General features: G+C 37.1%; 3 protein-coding genes across 4 annotated transcripts; 2 read left to right on the top strand and 1 right to left on the bottom strand.

Moving 5' to 3' along the window:
• Window positions 1-10,969: 10,969 nt before the first annotated feature.
• Window positions 10,970-16,413, top strand: LOC110370372 (arginase, hepatic). Of its 2 annotated transcripts, none has more exons than XM_021326176.3 (7): window positions 10,970-11,107; window positions 13,775-13,934; window positions 14,269-14,454; window positions 14,677-14,863; window positions 15,142-15,252; window positions 15,557-15,684; window positions 15,863-16,413. In XM_021326176.3, exons 1-7 carry the CDS (start codon window positions 11,042-11,044, stop codon window positions 16,087-16,089), a joined length of 1,065 nt encoding a protein of 354 aa, XP_021181851.2. In that variant the 5' UTR covers window positions 10,970-11,041; the 3' UTR covers window positions 16,090-16,413. The 2 variants fall into 2 exon arrangements, with proteins under 2 accessions (XP_021181851.2, XP_021181928.2); XM_021326253.3 differs by lacking the exon at window positions 10,970-11,107 and adding an exon at window positions 11,943-13,137.
• A 128-nt stretch (window positions 16,414-16,541) lies between these two features.
• LOC110370583 (uncharacterized) lies at window positions 16,542-17,581 on the top strand. The gene is made up of 2 exons (XM_021326495.3): window positions 16,542-16,643; window positions 17,089-17,581. The coding sequence occupies exons 1-2, from the start codon at window positions 16,629-16,631 to the stop codon at window positions 17,548-17,550; spliced, it is 477 nt and encodes a 158-aa protein (XP_021182170.3). The 5' UTR covers window positions 16,542-16,628; the 3' UTR covers window positions 17,551-17,581.
• LOC110370276 (cytoplasmic 60S subunit biogenesis factor ZNF622) lies at window positions 17,560-22,768 on the bottom strand. The gene is made up of 6 exons (XM_021326058.3): window positions 22,125-22,768; window positions 21,697-21,897; window positions 20,182-20,336; window positions 19,869-20,018; window positions 19,256-19,384; window positions 17,560-18,814 (listed from the first exon to the last, which is right to left on the bottom strand). The coding sequence occupies exons 1-6, from the start codon at window positions 22,581-22,583 to the stop codon at window positions 18,703-18,705; spliced, it is 1,206 nt and encodes a 401-aa protein (XP_021181733.3). The 5' UTR covers window positions 22,584-22,768; the 3' UTR covers window positions 17,560-18,702.
• Window positions 22,769-22,962: the final 194 nt, after the last annotated feature.

Genomic DNA, 22,962 nt, shown 5'->3' with positions numbered 1-22,962 from the left:
TCATTGAATTCATCATGTGCAATGTCGACCAGCGCTCTTGATCTGTATCGGTAATAGGATTGCGTTAGTGCTCCCTGACGCATCAAGGATCTAGATACATTGGTTAAATGCGGAGATGTGATTAAAACGTGGCTGTGGAACAATGCAATTAGCACGTAAAACGCATGTTCTATTAAGTTTCCCTTCCATGGTACGAAAGATTACTGCGTTAATGGCCACTTATATCGCACATTTTGAAAGATTCGTATCAATACTATGGCACTCTTTGGTGTATCAAGAAATGAAATAATGACTCCGAAGAAAATTCTGGATATCATCAGACTTTCTTAGAATCCGTGTAAACTCCGCGAAACTGGATATAATGTTCGAAATGTATATTACTACTTCGTAATCCTTATTACGCAATTCCACGACAGAGAAATGAGTATTTTTCAGCCGAGATCTACTGAATTACTATACCTAACAAAAGTGACATTCATGGAAGGTGTACAAATAAATTATTATGAAACATAATAATATTTTGCGAGGTGGCGAAACTAGGAAGGTGCTGTGAGGAGCGATAGCAAGTTCTGAGTGAAGTTGTAAACTGCTCTCAAGTCCAACATACATTATTAGTTGCAAGAGGCAACACCTCGCGTCTCCGCGTCGGACGCCCAACTGAAATTGCATTTCACTACGTACAGCTGCAACTTGTCGCTTACATCGTACGCCTTTGAGGTGAACTAAGTTTGAATATTAATAAACTTGTAGGCATCAACAAACTTACTTATTTACTGTTGCGTACTGATTACTGTTGCGTGCTATTTACAGCAGCTATAGAAAAATAATTATATAGTTATTGTCCATTGTTTCGTGTTAAATAATAGGTGAACTTTACGAAAATCGTGAAATAAAAACGCATAATCCAAGACCTTCCTATTACAAAGGAATATTTCCGTTCACAACAAAGTTTACCAACTATAAATTGGTTGACATCCCATTTACACAAGATATCGGCTCGAAAGTTTGTATAGGCGCAAAATGTAAACAAACTATCGACCTCAAATCCTCGTAGTGAAGCACGGCGGCTCACCTGTCCCCGGGATTATTCAAGTCCCGCGTTTAGCTGGCTTTACGGGATTACGGCACGACGCGGGACCTCGCGAAAGTAAGCAGCCGGATACTCGTTTATCCACTGACAGATCTTTACCTTGTTTTACTTTTCAAGTCACGCAACGAAGCACTATTCCCGGGGTGACCGTTAGAGCACCACTGGAAATGTACTACTAACATAACGATTCAACTGTTACAGTAAGACAGTGTCGATGTTGTGTTAAAATCTTTTGCAATCTTGTTTACTGTTGGCGTCACTTCTATTGGGAACATTACAAAACAAAACATTTCTATTGGAAGAACCGCTGACCACTGTATCTTGAAACGATTTTTTGCTATACTTGTCACGTCTATGAAAATAACCTACACTACAATTCTTCGATAACACAACGGCAAAGTATTCCAATTATTCGTAACATGAATACTGCAAACTTGCAAAGGAAGTCTCATTGGCTTTGCACTTGCAGCAAAGCTGGAGAGGCGGGAAAAATGTACGAGCTCCGTACGGCTTATCTCTTTACGAGACCGACACGGGAAGCCTGCTAGACGTTTTAAAGGATTACACTACTTATGTACTGCAGTGAGATTTTATTTTTAAACCTTAATAAAATCCGACTCGAGTGGGTGACAATTGCATGTTGGAATAATAAACTACGCTTACGTTAACTTTGTGTTTTATAACTTTTACTGTGGTTGACATTTTGAAGGTAAATAATAATAATTATTCATTTATCGAATGATGCTATAAAGGCCTGCTTGTTATGTTATGACTGCCTTTCTTGTAAGCGTAATATTTCAGGTTTTGCTGCAAATGCTTTTATTTACATCTAATAACACTTAATATTTTCATGTTACAAAACGTAAAAGAATAGGTACTGCAGAAAATATAAAAAAGCTGACAACGGAAGCTGTCAAACGCAGCAGCAGAAATAAAGGACAACATAAACAATATGCTCCATATTTACCCGACTGTTTGCATATGGAAATACGATCTGTACGTCTTGCAAATTATTTATATATGCCAGTCGTTACCATTGCGAGACTTCATTTACACTTTCTGTGAATTTCAGCAACATCTGCAGTGCACCGAGCGAGTGACCATTAGCGGAGATCCAAAGATACCTTAATAACGACGTCGCCACCAGCCGGGCTCAACCAAAACAGCTCCAAGCTCCAAGCTTGAAACGCTTAATTAAATATCTTGCCACCTACAAACTTCTGCGTCTAGTTTCAGAAATATTGCACAAAGCATTCTCATTCATTGTTACCTTAATTTGAAAATCTCTACCCGTAATTAAAAAATTGGATGGTATTTTAATTAAGCGAACCATCTCTCCTGTTCATTTGAAAAATATTGTTACAAAAATGTGCTTCATAAAAATAAATAATTTTGTACGATGGAAAAGAACAGAGGCATAAAACAGCAGTACTTTAAAATATGAAGGGCGCTGTCTGGTGCTTGGCCTGCAGTGGCCGGCACCGCCGCGGCTCCCGTCGCGTCTCCACTTCAATTTGCGCCCAACCGCACTCCCAACAGAATTCAATTACGAGTACATGAATAAACATTCCTTTTTCCTTTGCACGCCAACGTCGTTCCGATACGTATCGAGTGAAGTGAAAAACTGTAATTGAGTGGCAAAACAATGCTCGATTAAAATATAACTCCTTTGTTTTCTTTTTCAATAATGAATCAAACTTTTATGACTGTTTTATATTATCTGAATCAAAAACGTTTCGAGGCTAGCTTTATGGGTGAATATATTTCTGTTAAAAGTACAATTGGAAAAATATAAGGTCGTTTTACCCCCATAAAAACAGCGATCCCATACATCAGGAAAACAATAACCCTGGTGTTTCACAGTGAAGTAGACATATGGGATATGGACAAAAATATATATTCGAGCGGAACCCTTGAAATTCTAAAGCAATCCATTACGTGACGCAAAAGCAAATCCCGACGAACGATGCGCTATAAATCCACAGTCGATGACAGATCTCGCGCGCGCGCAGCTCTGCCGCACTCACTTTAACACTTTATATGAAAATGTTAAATTGAACTTGATTTACAACAACGCCGTAAGTCATGTCCTCGTATTTGCATAACGTATGTACTGCACCATTTCCTGTATTTATGCGTACGTTATTTTTATAATAAATAACGGCTTGCAAGTCTCCGTTGCTTGAATATTTTATGAAAAGATACCCATATTTTCTACGAGCACGTATGTGTAATTATTATCATATTACAGTATAGTAGGTAAATACAATTCACATTCAAATCAGTGAAGAAATCGAAGAACGTCTGGATTCTTTTATTATGAATGTCTAAAGCCAAGACCAGAGATCTGGGTCGTGTCGTCTCTTTTTCAGCTGACTAAGCATGGAGAAAATCGTGATAACCGATGCCAAGTTAGCCGTCGCCTTTGAACTTGCTGAATTCAGAATATCATTTTGGACACATTCGTTCGTCTAAGAGTGTGAGAAACTGAATATATTTACAGAAACGCTGACTGTGTATTTTTGGAACTGCTGCATTAAGTATATTTAATTCCTAGTAAGAGAATTTTAAGGTTATCTGTATCTACACAAAATTATATGAACAGAAATCTTCATGCCACGGCTAGCCGACATAGAAGCTACTTCATCGTAACCAGCAGCTAATGGCATTCGGGCGGTACTCACCACTCACTTAATTAAGTCACTAGTGAACGACTCACGCCACATGTAGTGAGTACTCCATGCTCACGGTGTTCACACTACTCACTAAGTGAGAACATTCCACTCTAAGCACAGGCTTCATTCGCTCCACCGATAATTAGAAAGTTTTCTAAGCCTCAAACTTCGCTTTTATACTTACAGACATCTTTCCTCCTTCTGAGTATCATTCATGGATTTCCGCTCGACGCTTGCATACTCCAGAATTGAAAACACTGAAGACGGAAAAAACACGTTTTAGTCAAGTTTATTTTTTTATATTTACACTTAAATCTGAAAAATGGTTCTGTAATAATTGGTTAAAGACCAATATTTCTTAAACATTTAGCCTTTGTAATTTTAATTGAAAATACCTACTCACCCTACTCTAAGACAAACAGCAAAAATAATCATTCGAACATTTCAAACAATATCGATAATCGATAAAATCCAGGTTCATAATTTCTGACGGCGTAATCGAATGTTCTGGTAATTAGGAGTTGGCAACCGCATTAACCTACATTGTAAGTAGAGCCGACGACGTGGAGTGTCTGCGGCCTACACCTTACCGCTGTACCGTGATTGTGAAGTACGGCGTAGGTACTCGACAATCCTAATAAAACCCGACTAAAGCCCTCACAGCCAACGAGTTAATTTACTCCAGTGATGATGTTTACCTTTTACGGCTAGATGCTTTTTTCAAGCCTCTTTAAGTGCCCGTCGCTTTTATAACTTTTGCGTCAACACTAGGTTAGGCACTGTGAAGCATACCTTGATTTATACTATCTTAACTTAACTTTTTACGTGGTAAATAGCGCTGAAGTACCTATCCAAAACTTATGCTGCAAAGTCCAGTTTGCTTAACGCGAAAACTTTAGGATTTCTCGCAACAACACGCTTGCTCTGCAATTTAAATTAGCGTGAAGTTGAGTAGGTACTACAGAATCAAACAATAACACATGTGGGTATTTTCTATTACGGTTATTTTCACACCAGTTCTCCACGGTCATTTGAACATTAAGTTTGCTTAACTGGCAACTTGGCAAGAAAACGCATCCAAGAAAAACATAATCTCAGTTACACATTCACAATTATTATTGCTTTAACGAAAACATAGGAAAACCCATATATATTATTACTTATCTGTACCCTATATAGCACCGATCAGTTTTGATGATAAATAAATATAGGTAACGGACACAAAGACAGAAATGGATACCAGTTCTATAACGAAGATATATCGAGTAACTGTACACGTATCAATGGCTCGACACGATCCTTACAAGTCCGTACTCTAAAGAAACAATAAAACGTAGCTTCCGTGTTATGGATGTACCTATTGTCTGTATTTTCATTGCAAGTCCCTGGAGTCCACTGCAGTTTCGCAGGTAGCTGTAAATCGTGCTATTCGACGATCGCTACGGAGAACTTGGTAACATAAATCTCACTCTAATCTAAGCGTTCATTTCTCATTGCTTCACTGACGCTCGATTCTCTTATTTAAATCCTCCCTTGTCTGAAAGCACCAAACCTACTTACGCCACCTTTTTTCGTCATCTCCACTTTAATTAGAAACGGGTTCCCAGTTAATTTCCCTTTTTCAGAGCTCGAGGCGTTATCAATCTCTGAACTTTTGTTGATTAACACTCGTGGTATAATGAAGGCAGGTAAGTACATAGGTATATTATTCTCAATGATGCGATGGTAAGTTCGTATAATGTGCCCAAAAGTACCAAGTTTATCAAGTATCCAAGTTTCATACTCCGTCACTGTTACTCCGTCACTCTGGACACCGACGACACCAACACCGTCACAATTTTTAACTACTATTTCATTTCTTAATTTTCAGTTAAACGATAATTAAAAATAAAAAGTATCATATAAATCCTGCTCACTCTCTTTTGTCATTATTTATAACGAGACCAATCACATATTGAACTTGTCACGCTCACTGTATTGAAATAAGACCCTTCTAAATAAACTTCCCATCGTCGAAGCCCACTTCTAAAAACTCCAGAGTTGTATTTTGTCGAAGCCTTTTATTGCGACTGTATGACTGTAACCTTTCACACAACAACACTGGCAATAAGCAGACATCAAACAAAGTAATGTAAGTAATATCCATAGCTACATGAAGAGGAAAAGGTCCCTTAAAATTTATAATTGCTATAGGTTACGCTTTTGTACATATGAGTGAGATATATTGCTTTGTAATGTGTATATTGAGTTCTTATTTACATAGAAAACATAACGAGAAACGTAGCTTGATAACCACGAAAAAGTTCTGAAATTTAGCCACATTCTACATTGCATCGTATAAGTAGGTGACCGCGGAATTATTTCAGAACAATGACCAATAGCAGTACAGTGTCCACCTGTGAACAAATAATGGCCCACTGTGTGGTTTATTACAGCAATACTGTACGAATATTGTTTATTACACCAGACATACAGGATGCTTATTTAACTGCGCCCATTGAACATGCGTCCAATTGATGTCATTATTTATCATTTATTTTACACCGAAACTATTTCTGTTTCAAAAACATTTTCGATACTTTAAATTCAGTAGCGTTAACGAAAGTCAATAAACTGCGATACTTCGACTTGGTATAAAATCTCAGACGCACAATTTGCATTTATGTGAACCACATTTCACTTCGTGACCCGGTGACCTCCAACCGTTTCAGTTTTACGTGTTCCACTAAAATTACACCGAACTCCGTATCCTTGGGCTTTCTTTTTAGCGAAAAGTCCTCTTATTTAAATGTGGGCAAATCCCGGCGGACTACGAGAAGGAAATTAAATAGTCTCAACTCTCAAACCTCTTAAGTTTTTTCAACGTTCTAATGACTGAAAGACGTAGAGATGTTCGGGTGTTATAACATAAGGTCAGAATTTACTTTCTTTAAACTTTAAATGTAGTAAAAAAATCGAAACCAGATTATATTATAAACTACATCTTCCTACATAATATGTAAGATCTAATATGAAAATACAACTTTACGGATTCGTCCCCTCCGAACATAGAAATGACGAACGCCCCATATATTTGCATCTTAAAAGAGCAAAAGTTTACCCACACGAATGGCTGAGTTTTATAAAGGTTTCTAACGCGCAGAGTACACTCTGGAAAATGTGTGTATTCACAATGAAAATGTGAGCATACAGGTTCAAAGATTTTTTATAACAATCGCAAAGAAAAGCAAATCGTTATGCTTCTACACCGCACTACAAGTTTCAGTTTACCTACGTATATGGAAAAGCATTACCTGCATATAAAAAGATTATTATGTAAATATTTGGGCGACTTTTTCACAAAAATATGAAAACATTAGATTAGATGCGTTAGTGCGATCTAGACTTAATTTGCCGCCAGCCGCGACCCTCGGGAGTATGGTGTACGCAAAAAGTTGTTCCACCAGCTTTATCACGTCGGCGTCCCGGCGTCCGCACAAGTTATTATAATCTGACGACCCATTCAAATGAAAGCTGCGCCCGAGGGAGAGGGATACGTATAAAGCTGTGAAAATCTTGCGGCACCCCGTGGGAGAACAATCGTGTGCCTGTCCCTCCTAAGATAGGCACGTGTGTGATTTGGGCTTCATTGTGCCACGTTATAAAAAGGTTCTTTTTGTGTATTATGAAAACCCAAAGCCCTTTCCTTGAGCGCTTTGAGAAGAAAGGTCCAACTCGATCCAAGTGCTTTTAAAGGCGCGAATATCGAATACTGCAGGTCACTACCGCTATGAAACCGTGTCAGAAAGAATAATGTGACCACAAATGTATTTTTATTACATTAGGGAATAAAGTAAGAAAGCGAGAGAATTGAAAATATCGTTTAAGAATTTTGGAGAATTTACTTGTACAGACATAGGTAATGTTTCTTCACAAAACGAGTGTGTGTACTTACACATATTTTTCAAGTCTAGGTTCTTACGTAGCACAAAGAAAGCAGGCTATGCACAGGCAAAGCAATAAATGCTCAATGCAAAGGGCATTAACAAAGGGTAGTTTATATTTCACCTCAGTCGTCGAGGTGTCGTGTTGTGTCTGCCAGGGGCACGTGAAAGCGCTCCACGTTTAAATAAAATAAAATCAAACGCCTGCAGTTTTAAAGGCTTCGAAGCGAGTCGTGAACGACGGAAATGCCTGAAGCGTCACATTGTTGTTCATTTTTAAAATATCTCTCTTTTTTAAAAGCATTCTTTAAGAGCGTACCTTCTATCTCAAGTTTTTCTGGAATTTCTCGGACATTTCAAATTTTACGATTCTTTTCTTCTCAAAAAGAGAGTTAATAAAAAATTTAACAAAAAATTTTATTTTGATGCCTTTTGAACGCCATGTTTTCATATCATGAAAACCTTTTTATTAATGGCTAAGTAAAAATTACGTATTATGTTGTTCAGAACAGCTACTTATTAGGGCCTCGCATATAATTAATTAGGAGAACGCAAACACTGGCAAACTTTATTGAGTTATCACGCCCCCACATAAAAATGATACATGTTTCAATCAAGTACAACGTATTCTGAAAATATCGTCTGAACCCGTAATAAGATTGCACTTTTGAAAATATTTCATTTATAATGGTTATAAAGCTTATAACAATTAATGGTTATGGTAATACGCTCATATCATTTAATATTATACCTACATTGGCGAGTCAATTCAGCAACAATTGACTTTTTATTTTATTATTCAATAAAGTTCTGTTTCAAAAGAACGAATAGAAATCGCATTAATTCCATTAGTGTACCTTTTATGTCCAATTTTAATACGAAGAATAAAATAAAATTACGATTCTCGCAAATGGACGTTTGACGGCAGTAACAGAGCAAAGTACCTCCTGTATTTTTTATTTACGGTTGAACGCTTTTGATAAAGAATAGCTATTGTTATTCCCATCCTCCGAGCCTTTTTCCCAAACTATGTTGGGGTCGGCTTCCAGTCTAACCGGATGTAGCTGAGTACCAGTGCTTTACAAGGAGCGACTGCCCTATCTGACCCCCTCAACCCAGTTACCCGGGCAACCCAATACTCCTTGGTTAGACTGGTGTCAGACTTACTGGCTTCTGACTACCCGTAACGACTGCCAAGGATGTTCAATGACAGCCGGGACCTACAGTTTAACGTGCCATCCGAAACACAGTCATTGGTGTCTAAGATATACTTAGAAAGTACATACAAACTTAGAAAAGTTGCATTGGTACTTGCCTGACCTGGAATCGAACCTGCGCCTTCATACTCGAGAGGTTGGTTCTTTGCCCACTAGGCCACCACGACGATGACGACGAAAGAATAGCTATTGTAATTAAACAGACGAAAAAATTATATGCGTGATATTTTAAAATATACTTTCTATTTATATCAGACACTGTATTTCTTATCCTTATCTGTCTTAAAACGAAACAAAAATAAATGTAACCCACAAAGTAGTTTTTTGTAATCTCGATTTTCCAGGATCGATTCTAGATTATTCCATCGTTTGTAATCCCGCCGACGGAAATTAGTTGTTTTTTTCGCTTCGACTTTGTCGCGCGTGCCCTCGGTTGTCTACCGAGAATTTCTTCCCACTGTACACTCATTAGTCGGAATTTCCAATCGATTGAAGACAAGCCGAGCAAATGTACAATTTGCAAGGTCTTAGAAAGATTTCGCAGAACCTCAAATAAATTGGTAGAGAAAATTCAAATCAAGACTTTTTCTAATGCCGATTGGCAAGATCGATCGCATTTATTTTATTGCCAAAGTAGATTTAGGTAAACACACATACTTGCTTAGTTCAACCATGGAGTGCTTACTCATCCACCAGAAGAATTCCTCTGCAAGATAGGTTTTTATGTAACATTTTCGATACAATCTGAGCATCGTGATGCTCCCGATCAGGGAACATATTTATATCATTGCATATTCCAAAATCCCCTATAAAAACTATCGTTGAATAATTCAGGCCATTAGATAAGCTATCAGACTTCCGTTAGAGGACAGTTTCCTTCATAATACGTGTAAATACAAGGAGTATTTAACTTTGAATTCGACCACCGCAGTCTCTAGTTTCCAATAAATCCAGACTAATGGATACATTTGAAACTGCATGCATTGATATTTACATATCTTGCAAGTTAAACATCGAGCTTCATACGTTATAGTTAAGTACTTGATACTAGTTCAACGCTGTGCAGCACTTACTGCGTGTGTATTCTACAAGTTGGAAAGCTAAGCTAGATTATTAAAACCACAGTTATATTACTCGACTAATGGAAAGCAGCAATTTCCTACTCATTCTACTACTCAAATGCTATTGTCCAGTTGCTACGCTTCGCTGTTTCCAAGGAATAATTGGAATAAAACCATCCCACAACCCCATTTTTAGAAATCCTACTCATATTATTTTTAGAAGTCCGTTTGTTTGCTACGCTTTCACGCAAAAACTACTTAACGGTACTAGAATGAATATAGGATACTTTTTATTTAATAAAAAAAACTCACTCGGAACGCGAGTGAAACCGCGGGGAACAGCTAGTTCACTATAAATGTGCCCCTATTCTCTCTCCAAGAAAAACAGACGTAGCGTTAAAACAATTTACAAGAACCTGTATTTTTTACGCGTTTTTACACGGTCTGAAGAGTACTTCAGTATGGCAACATATTGTAATATTTGAGTACGGCGCATCACGCGCAGGCTTTCAGGCGAAGCTCGCGGTCCGCACGGCAAGAAGTTTACAAGCTGAGATCGCGTAGATAGAACACGCAGTCCGCACCGCTCGCCTCCGTGCTGACTTGCGAAATGGAAATACAAGCGCACTTCACGTCTCAAGAACACCTGCTTTTTCATAAAACCAGAGCTCCTTAGGCTTCATCTTGAAAATAAGGAAAGAACGTAAAACAGCTGTTCTAAACTTTTGGTTATATTTTGCAGAATCTCAAGGTTTTATTAAAATTACAATTGAAAATTTTGTTTTATCAACAACATTAATTCCCTGAAATTGGCAATATTGTTATATTTTTTTTGTAAAAAAAATAATAAAGTATTAAATCTAGGTACCGTGAATGAAACCGCGTCTTTTTGTGCAGTTGACAGCTGTCAGTTTGCAGGACAGCATTTTGGAGATTTACAGATTTACTGACTGACATGACAACAATTGGCAATCTGACAATATCAGCAGAGCCTGTGTCACGCACCGCCGGTCATGGAAGTTCCCGTGTTCAGTAAACATGTGTTGACGATAAGTTTATATGTTTCTACAATAATATGTCCTTCTATTTGGAGCAGTCTGCCTTGAAAACAACAAACTGTATACCCGCCTTCAGCCCCAGGGTAGGTCATAGTTTGATGTTGTGTTTTCATTGAATTATAAAGCACTGAAGCCTTCAGAGTACAGTGGATGGTTTGTTTTCCAAAAAATAATCTCTAGTACTTCGCTCAACTAACCAGATAAAGTGAAGGCGATGTAACAAAATACCCTTGCAATTCAAATATTTGTTTATTTTGGATTGTCGAAATAAAACATGATCATCATCCATCTAACATTATCATAAGCGTAAGCCTGTTTATCATTTCACCGGATAAATATCCAAAACATAGGGTAAAGTTTATGAACTGTGAAAATGGCACAACAATTAGAAGACCTGTGCTGAAAGACCAATCTATACAAATATCAGAAAAGTATACTTGTTTAGTTTTGTTGGTGAACTCTAATCTCAGTAGGTAAAATAGTCCGATTTACACTACTAAAACTAATGTGGCCTAGGTACTACTTTTTTAGCTTTGGACCACAGAGTGTGGACCAAACAACAAGTGGAAACTATATAGGTATTGAATAAAATGTTTTTAATTTTGAAATCGCTACTTGTATCATTTCATCACATAAGTATTTTATTTTGGTAATCAGCAATCTTGCGCTTGCGATCCACACTTAATATCTCGATTTTACCACATTGTGATCGTCAATTTCACACTCACCTGTAACTGCCGCGGTAGGTACCCCAAAATTCTTGCGTTTTTTTCTTGAACTCCGAAGGTCACGTTGTTACTAAAGGAGTGATCAAATTCTGTAACACAACAGAGCATGAAAAAAAAGAAATTAGGAAAATCACTCACAGACAAGAGCAGAAAGCGTACAAACTTTTTACCTTTAAAAAAGATTTTAATGTCAAAAATGTCTGTCATCTGCCAGACATTTAGTATGGTTGTTTTGAGAAATGTTTTTCTTCAATTAGTTTAAATACAATTATCAAATGCTAGTTCTGACATGGCGACTTATTACCAAAGTCCTGATAGTTATAGTTTTTGCATGTCGGGTGTTTTCGCTCAGGAGCACGCCCACTTCGAATCCCGAAGACTGGAAGGTAATAGAGTCACTGGCAGAAGAGTATCCATATGTGGTCGGCCTTTTAAATGGCATGAAAGATTACATCTGCACGGGTAGTATCATCAGCAAGCAATCGATTTTGACGTCGGGCAGCTGCGTCACCTACGATCCCAAATATGCTCTGATTAGTGCTGCCATGTACAACAAACACGTTAACAACGGCACTGTGTTCGAAGTAGCTTACACCAAACTCCACGCAGACTACATATTTGATCTAAAAACTTCGGATCCCAATGTCACTCGCATGCATAGCAATATTGGTCTGGTATTTGTGACGCGCCCCGTCTTGGAAGTTTTTATTAATTCGGCTGACATTGGCAACTATTACGCATCGGAGTTAAAGGAGAAAAAACTAATAGCCGTTGGCTTTGGAAGACTCAATACGGCAGATACGGTAGCACTTCAGCATCAAGCTTACCATCAAACCCCATGTACGAACCCGAAATGGTACTACTGCGTGTGTGGCATCGAGTACTCGTCCTACACGAAGACGTACAACTTTGAGTTCGGCACCGGAGCGCCAGTCTTGTATGGCGCTGAACTAGTTGGCATTACTGCAACTCCTTGTGGAACTCTAACTATGAAAAACTTGGGAATCAAATATAATATATTTACCGTCATAGGACCTTATCTGCCGTGGATAGATAAATCACAAATAAACACAGTAAATAAACATAAATTAAAAAGTACTACTGGCGGCACCAGCTTGAAACAAAGTCAATTATTCAAACCTTTTTGTATATTATTAGTGATTAGTAAAGCACTTGCATAAAGTTATTACTGGTTTTCCTATTTATCGAACCTTAGGACTAAAATAGGTTCATTAACTCGTGATAGACCCATTGACTCGCTAATATTCAATCGGAAATTAGCATGTATTACGATCTAACACTAGCAGGGATCGTAAACATTTGATGACGAATAAAAAAGAAGTCAACACTCGTGAGTAACTCAATCATCGTCTGAGTGTGATCCTGTAAGTACCTATACCTAACTTATTCTAACAATATTTTAAACAATTATATGGTTATTGAAGATACAATGTGTCAAAAGTGCAATGCAAGGATATGTATGTATAATCTGAGTTGCTCGTAGTTTTGAAGTAGATATACAGAAATTTATGTATTTCCACTTAAGTTCTTGTGGTTTGTATTGAACTCCTATAGCCCTTTACATATATACCTTTGATAAGATTATTTTACGGATCCTCTACTATAAAAGAAAAAAGTAGAGAACCCTGACGAGACTTATACTCAATTACTTTACTCCCTGCGATGTCCCTAATCAAATCCATCTGCAAGTAGGGCTGGCTATGCATCGTAATTATTTAACAAAGCTCTACAATTCATTAAACTTTTTCACTTTTTTCATATCTTTTTTTTTATCGCACACATGATTTCCTGATTACTATAATCACATGACACAAAGATCAGAAGATGTAGTTGAAAAAATTGCTTCAAAACAATAATTTTAACCTTTGACTTTGGCTCCCTAATGATAAGCGTCTATGCTCCCCAGTCAGTTATCTCGCAGCGTGAGATGCGACCGTAAAGATCTCGTATTATATTACTGAAGTTAGAATATAAAATTTAATGAAAATGAATGTTTGTAAGGTGTTAGTGCGAAATATGAGTCAAGCGAAGAAATGGGAGCCGTTAAAGAAGGTGGGGATCATCGGCGTGCCTTTCGAGAAAGGACAGAAGAAATATGGTGTGAGCGTGGCTCCGGCCGCTCTCCGGTACGCCGGCCTAATAGAGCAACTGTGTGAAATTGGTAAAATTTTTCAGATTTTTTAAGAACAATCTTACAGATTTTATGTGATCAGGATAATTTAGGTTTAGGTAAACTTTCTGTAATAAAATTGAACTTGCTAATGGCCAATGACGAAAACAGTGTCTAACCCAACCCATGTGCATAAAGCTATCTGATTTCCTGTTTCTTTCTTGTGAACCTGCATTTTCTTGTAGATAGTAGAAATGAAGTTAGCACAGGGTCTGTAAATCCTCTTTTTAACACGCTTATAGGTACATTGGCTTCACTTGTTTCGTTTTTAAATGTTTTCTGCGATAACCTAGAAAACAAAAAATAACTTAACAATAACATTTAGACGGCCTCGACGTGAAAGATTATGGTGACATCGAGACGCCCGGCATAGAAGAGGTGACGATGGAAAACATGGCACACTTGGCTCTGGTGTCAGCCTGCAACAAGAAGCTGTCTAAGCGTGTCTCGGAAGTCATCAATGATGGCCGAGTTGCCGTCACTATAGGGGGAGATCACTCCATTGGCGTCGGTAAGGAACTTTCAACCTGCTTTGTTAAGCTTTAGCATTTGGATTAGGGCAATTTTATTAGCATGTTCCTCGTTACGTTATACATTCATTAAAGAGTAGATCAACAAAAGAGTAATAAACATAAGCTGGTTTACTATTTCAACATTTGCGTAGAACATGCGTTCAAAAATTGCTGATTATAAAGACCTGCAGTAGTTCAGTGGACAACATTTCCCATTTCAGGCACAGTGGATGGCCACTACCAGGTCAACAATGATATGATCCTCATTTGGGTGGACGCCCATGCAGATATCAACACCAACAAAACGTCAGACTCTGGTTCAGTACACGGCATGCCAGTTGCTCTGTTAGTTAAGGAATTCTCTCATTATTGGCCCTACTTACCCACGATGGACTGGCAAGAACCTTTGTGAGTTAATTTCGAAGACCATATTTTTCTTTAGTATTTATGATCACGTCGGCAATATTAGCACTCCAAATATGAAAATATATAGGTACCTACGAAACTGTCTGACTTTCATGCATTCATGAGACACGACCTTGAGACTTTTGAATCAAATACCTGAATAACTCAAGTGAGGTACCAACCACTAACCTTTCCATAAGAAAAAGTGAGTACCTATTGCCAACGTCCGATATCTAATGATTAGGTTATTACAAGATTGCTTATGTTTTCTTCCATTGCAGATTCTCCATAAACAGTTTAGGATACATTGGTCTGCGGTCCGTTGATCACTACGAACGACTGGCTATAGAGAAATACAATGTGCCCGCGTTTGCTATGGAGGATGTTGAGGAGTAAGTACCTACAGGATAACAAATCTAATTTATAAAAGTCTTAGATGCTAATATGATCATTCTCCTGCTCTTATCCCATTTTTTTTTCTCCTTTCCCTTTTAACTGCCGTCATCTCACAAGTAACTCCTTATTCAATTAGGTATTTCTAGCCATATCGCTTTTCACGCAATCCGTGTATCGGTTCTTTGTCGTCCTCTTCCACTATGACCAACCATGATACTCGTTTATGCCTAAAACCTTCCTCTTAGATACTAAAAATACCTATTTAATCGATGATTCCTATATTTTGATCATCCTTTCTAGGCATGGAATCAAGAAGTCAATTGAACACGTTCTAAAGAGGTTGGACCCTGAAGGCCGCAGACCTATCCACGTCAGCTTCGACATCGACTCTTTGGACGCTTTAGAAGCTCCCAGCACTGGCACACCAGGTTGGTATCAATTTAAATAGATAGTTCTGTGACAGACAATTCGTATTTCTTAGACGTCATACATGAACCTTCTATCTGAGAAAATATAAAATGAGACAGATTTTTTGCGACAACTTTCCTGCTAATTGAGTTCTATAAAGAATTAGGTAAATACTCTACGTCATACTTCATATTTTAGTTCGAGGTGGACTGTCCCTTCGGGAAGCTATCAGTCTGATGGAAATAGTGTACGCGACTGGTCGCCTGAGAGCCGTGGATCTGGTGGAGATTAACCCTGCAGTTGGTAACGAGAATGACCGGAAGCAGACCATCGAGGCAGGAATGTGTGTTCTGAAGGCAGCTCTTGGATTTTCTAGGCGAGGCACCGCGCCTCGTGGAGTATTGGACCTACCAATTCAGGACTGAATACTGAAATCGACTGATTAGTACGTATAAATAAGTCCAACATAGAACACTATTCTAACTTATATACCATATTTATAACTATTTACATATTTACTAATGCTCACCTTTTATAGTATTTTAATTAGTTATCTATTTAATTAGGTACCAATGTACAGAATCTTCATCTGGTTAACTTACCTAACATGAAAATTTAATATTTTGTGGTTACTTTAATTGGTACCTAGCTTAGGTATTTGAAGCATTTACCTATTCGACGCAAAAATTGAGCCAAACACTACCTAATAATTAACCTATTTATGAGAGTTTGAAGGACATAGATAATACTGTTGTAGAAATGTAAAATGTGTGACTATATTAAGTATATGAGTGACACAATAAAGTATTAGGTAAACAAGTCTTGTTTTATTGCTAACTGCCTAGTCACACAAAGAGCTAAGTTCAAATGAGCGTATCGTACCTATGTAACGCATTTTAATCAAAAACTGTTTTATGTTTCTTATTCTATTGAGGTATTTGATTTTTTCAATATCCTTACCATCATGATTGTGATTCTGGTGAGTACTCATGTATATGGATTTCACTGTTGACAACACATTAGGCCCTCCCGCGAGCAAGTTTCAGGGCACAGTAGACATGCGCTTAGGTGGAACATCGTCTGCACGGCAGCCCCGCACTCGCACCCAAGGTTAACTTGCTCGCGGGAGTACTTAATGAGCGCATCCGGCCGTGGTCTCGCTGTGGCGGCATATTGGGCTGACATAGTGTAGTCTCAATATATGACATATCATCGACACGAAAGAAGAAGATTAGACCTTGGTTCGATTCCCCGATTTCGTAGTATATCAAAATTACTAGCTGACTGTACATTTAACGATTATAGGTATAAACCTACTTGTGCATCTTAAGTCTTAACACATTGAGTGGAAAATGTGTACCTCTCAGCTAAGAAGTGCAAGTTCCCAAATTCATATAAAAATTTGTTGAAAACCTTACTTACAGCTTGTAAGTTTGCTTACGGTGGTGAGCTGTCTAGAGCCAGCAGCAAATAATAACATAACCGACAAAATAAAAACTATCATCGGCAAGTATATCAGCAACATACCAGACATTAACTCACGCTACGTCATCAACGACGAGTTATCAAAGGTGATCAACCACTATTTCAAGGGAAAGGTCAACCCTTTACCCCTATACAAGATTAGCTTGACGTTAGACAGAAACCCGGTGAAAATTCCATGGACTATAGACAACGTTCAGGGACAAGAAGGTGAAAATGAAGTTTATAAAGAGGTGTCCGATAAGGCAGGTAAAAAAGAAAAAAAAAGACATTACAAAGTGTTGAAATCAGTTGGCAGCAAGGACCTGCCGAAATCCAAGAAGACATTAGATACGTCAACAGAATCCCCGTCGCCGTTAGCAAGTTCACCCCCCACCACGTCACCCCCGGCGGAGGTACAATAAAACACCACATATTGTCTGGTTCTTTTATTTCTATTGCATTTTTATTTTATCTTTACGTACTAACAATTTAACTCAGTATAACAGGGTTGAGCTAAACTTAGCACACTTTTATTTTTTACATTAATAATTGTTGCATTGTTGTAAATTAGAACAGGAAATTCCATTTAACTTTTTTAACAACATTTTGATATCGGAACAATACTATTGTCGTTTGTTTAGAAGATTGATAAAGTCAATGTATAACAATTTGTAGGAAAATTACGTAACAATGTTTATCAGTTTTCTATTTTGCGCATTATTTTTTATCTATTTTAACGTCATGATGTAACAATACGAACGTAATAACAACTTATTATTAATATCGCATAACATCAGAGAAGACCTGCTTCATACATAATTATAAAAAACAAAAGAACATAGTAAGCGATGGAAATGTATAACCGGTAAAATTAATTATGAGATGAACACCGTGTAAACCGTTTAGATCGTAAGACACATTGTATATCTTATTTGTGAATCAATACGATTTTTAATAAAGAGTGCCAACATGTATCAGTATGCATGAACAACAAGTATTATGTGTAACAAAAAAAACATGTTTCAGAGCACCAACAAAAGTACAAAGAAAAATAATAGAAATATCATTATTAGGTTGATAAGTACCATAAATACTAGTAAGAGAGATTTATCCAAATTAAATATTTTACATATCAGTCGAAAAGTTATCTGAGCACTGAATAATTGTGATATATTGAAGATAGTGGGGCTAATTACTAATGATATCTACGTTTTCAAATCGAAATAAGTTGGAACAAAAACAAGGTTGAGTTTTAAAAATCATCTTAAATAAAACCTTGTGATTCGTCTAATCGAAGTAAAAATAAGGCAAAATATGAAATTAATTCCAATTTAATCTCGAGAATAAATTCTCAGTTCGTGTTGTGAGACAAAACTGTATTACAGTATGACACAATTACATTACGTATAAAAAAATACACGGTACCAACTAAACATCAGAAAGTAAAAAAACAAATGATTGAATGATTGATCTGGCTTACTGGGATCGCCTGGGGTGCCAAATAAAATTAAACTATCTATTAAAACAATGTATGATACAATTTCATGTATAATACAAACATGTCTTACTCTAGACTAGAAGTTGACTTGCGCTCGATAATGTTTCTGGAACTTATTGGCTTTGAGAGACAACTTCATCTGCCATTTCGCTTGTACGCGTTTCATGAAGTGGATGTCACGGGCTTTCCTGTAAAAAGTGAAGAGTATGGTAAGTTAAATAACAAAAAAAAAGGATCCAATCTAATAATATGCCTGGAACCAAAGAACATTGTACGATGTTTGGATAGCGAACCCACTCGTGTTGTGTGTTCTTGAGTGTTTAAAAGATCACTATGGGTGCTTAGATATACAAACGGAAATATGGCGACAGTGCCATCCGTTATGTGCAATTTAAGTACATAAAACTGAGCTCTGATTTTAATAGTATCTAGTTTTACGTCCTAAAATTATGTGAACAAAGCTGTACATGAAACAGGATAGTTAAATCATGGCGCGGTTAAATAGGTATTGCGCCGACCCCAAACAACCTGGGAAAAGTGGAGGAAAAAAAAGACTTAGGGCGAGGAAAGTTGGGGAAAAAGGGGAGACTAGGCTGAGGGAAATGCTAAAGATCATATGAAACACTTACTTTGCAGCCAGCGCCTGTTCTTTGGGCGCCCAGCCGAGAGCTCGGTAGACACCCAACAACCTATGCAATTTGCGATCCGATTTCTTCACTAGAGCCTGACTGTTTTGACTCAAGTTTTGTTTGTAGTATCTGTAATTAACAAAAGTGACATTTTAAATAAACAGAATTATGAATGCAATGCGAAAAAAAATCGAGAATTTTCTAACTTATTAGGTACTTTTTTTATTATGTTGAAAAATGAATATATGGGTCTGTAGTACGTATTTAAACAATTCAGCTCTTTACGTAATCGTAATGGAAAGGAAATTGATCATTATTTTGTGCTATATTTTTACAATCAGCTTTCTGAAGCGAAGGTCACCTTTTAACCGCGCACGCGTCACGTTTAGTTACAGCTGTGTATAACTGCGCACAAAATAAATAACTACCTCATTAATTGGACTTTGTATTAAACAAAATTACAATGATATTCATTGTTTTATGCACCAGCTGTGAATAAATAAATCTGACTCAAGAAAGCCTATTTTATAACACATATTTATTTAATTTCTGACTACTATCTAAATGGTCTCTCTCTACATGTACCTCTTACAATGAATTGTTCTAAACTTACTTCATAAGTGATCGATGACCGACAACGACGCCTGAAGGTAGCACAAGTTGGAAGTCATCACCCTGGAGGGCTGCAGGACCTTCAACTTCTTCATCAACATCCATGCCTTCTTCGTCACCATCATCGTCTTTGTGGTCTGGGTATGACGAACTAAAAAACAAAAACTTGAGTTAGTCGTGAGACAAGAGGCCTTTGCCCAGCAGTGGGACCATACCGGCTAATAAAAAAAAGGCTGCAGAAACTTAATTTGCCTTTAATGGAGCTTATTACCGAATACCTTCAATTTTCTTTAACAATGTAATAGAAAAATTACCTGTAATCATAGAAATCTGCATACTCTGCTAGGGCAAGACCCTCATGCAACATTTTGCAATGTCCCTTGTCTATCATATGGCCCCTCACTGCTTCCATAGAGTAAAAAGTGCGTCCAGTATCATTACACCATAGGCACATGTAACCTTGTGATATCTGTGGATGTTATAAAAAAATACTTTATTAGTACAAAAGATTAGAGTTATGATTATTAATTATGAAGAAAAAATACATAGACTTCTTGAAAAGTTAAACAAATAACAAAAAGGGTCAATGACATGAGTGAACATAAGTATGATCAGGCCTCTTTCACTCGACGTACTTGCGCGCGATAAATGCCTACCGCTCACTGGGTTACCGGTAGCCCCACGCGGCTCAGGGCTTTCAATAGTCACACGCGCCGCGCGCGTTCCAATATTATTATTTTTATTTCGTGGCATGTTATGCTGTTGGTTTTTATTAGGTTTTTTAAGCTACCTAACAAACTGATGGATTATTTTGAGTTGTGTTGGTTTATATGCGACTATTGTAAGATTTAAAACCATTTTATATTTATGAACTTATCTAGTAATTCAATTTTTTTAAAATAAATTAATACTTATCAAGAGGTACTTTATGATTTTAACAACAGAGATCATTAGGTACCTACTTATTTTACTTTAGATACCTACTTAGTTATATGAACTGTATTGTGAGTTTTGTAGATCAAAACACATCTCGAGTGTAAGTAGGTAGAAAAATATTCTTGATATTACTTTTTATTTTAAAACTCAGTTTTAAAAAAGGCTATCTTAAAATAAGCGTAACTTTGTTTTCCTACTTAAATATTAATAAATTGTAAGAAGCAACCCTTAGCACGGCCGCGGCACGGTTGCGGTCACTGAACTGTGCGCTATCGCATTGGAATAACAGTCAAGCGCTCGAGCTTTTAAGGTTCATTTTATAACGCAGCTAGGAATTTGTAGGTAGTTGGGGAACTTGTAGGTGCTTATAACAGTAGGTATGGACTTTTTTGTATGGAGTGATTTATCTGTTACGTAGTAACTATTATATAATCTGTGGTATGATGCTGGACATAGACAAATGGAAGTGGAAATCATACTGCACTAACCAAAAATATATGTATTGGAAACACTGTATGAACAAGAAGAAAAGAAAGGCGAACAATTTTTTGTACTATAAATATTTATATTGTCGTGCCCTAGCAAGGTCATGTATGACATCTCATCTATACTAATATTATAAAGCTGAAGAGTTTGTTTGTTTGTTTGAATGGGCTAATCTCAGGAACTACTGGTCCGATTTGAACAATTCTTTCGGTGTTAGATAGCCCATTTATCGAGGAAGGCTATAAGCTACTTTTTATCCCGGTATGGGAAGTAGTTCCCACGGGATGCGGGTGAAACCGCTGGCAGAAGCTAGTGTTTTATAACAGCTTGTAAGCTACATGAAAATATGTATAGATATATACTGATACAATCTGCTATTTAGTTTTCATATTAAAATTATTTCTTACCTTTTCTCCTAAATACAAAAGAAGTTCTTTCATATTGACACAATATTCTACATCTGGTATAAAGAATGAATGTGCCTCAGACATGTGCTTAAGGTTCTTGACCATGTTCTTGCTGTGATGGCCGCAGAACAGACAGTCCCGAGGCTTGATCAGAGAATCACTGTCCTTGATACGACATTCCTCCCACTCGTCAGAGTCAAGCTGAAATCAAATTTAATTTGGTTTAGTATTACAGTCCATAGTATTTTTTTTTACTTTGCTTTTCACATCCTTTGCACACTCTGAGAGGAATTTTGGAATCAGAAACTTTTCACAACATTGTAAACAAATATGATGACATAAGACAACACTATTTCACAATACAATGACATTGCTATCATAACATTACCCTAAAGTGTGTAAACTAAATAAAAGCTTTGACAACATACCTCCTCAATTTCTGAGTCTGTTTCAATATCCTCATCTCCTGAGTCATCAGCAGTTACTACAACAAATTTGCTTGGTTCCTTAGAAACATTAGCACTGGGTTCAACCTTCACAAAACTGTCTGTATCTGAATGCCCACTATGCTCCTCTTTCTCATTCTCTACGTATCTTTCCTCGGCCAACTTGTGCTTCTTACTGTTCAAGTGATTATTAAAGGCATTCTTAGTGTTGAATAACTTGGAGCAATACTTGCAGTACTCTGATTCATCACGATTTATGTTCTGGGTCTGCTCTCTGTGCTCCTTTGCTCGTTGTTCGAACTCTTCGAGCGTTACAGGAGGTATTGATGCAACCTTCCTTTTTAAGTTGTACCTATGCCAGTCTTCTTTATAATGTACACGCTGTAATTCAGGCGTTTTGAACATAACTTGGCAGGTTATACATGTAAATGTGTCTGGCATTTTTCTGATTTCACAATTCACTACTATGTACTATTACAGATAAATTAACACTGGAATTGATTTTATGAGATTATTCGGTTATATTTTAGAGACAGGAGGAATTGTATAATGGTGATAAAACTGATAAGACGAACAGAAACGCACAATAGGATGTGTGTGACAGTGTGTGTGACGTGAATCAGTCAATATAGAGTTGTAATCTCAACTGTATATAACGAATTCTTAATTAGTCGATTGACTTGCACGCTATGCATAAAGCTATTTATTCTTTGTTACGAGATAAAAGTGTGTAATAAAATGTTCTTACTTTATTATTTTAATGTAATGTTTCATTAACTTAAATTACAAATATTACAAATCGATAGACCTTATAACTATC

Source organism: Helicoverpa armigera, chromosome 5, assembly GCF_030705265.1.
Source record: "Helicoverpa armigera isolate CAAS_96S chromosome 5, ASM3070526v1, whole genome shotgun sequence".
Classification (NCBI taxonomy): Eukaryota; Metazoa; Arthropoda; class Insecta; order Lepidoptera; family Noctuidae; genus Helicoverpa; species Helicoverpa armigera.
The sequence above is the reverse complement of the archived record's forward strand: the minus strand, read 5'-3'. Positions and strand labels throughout refer to the sequence as shown.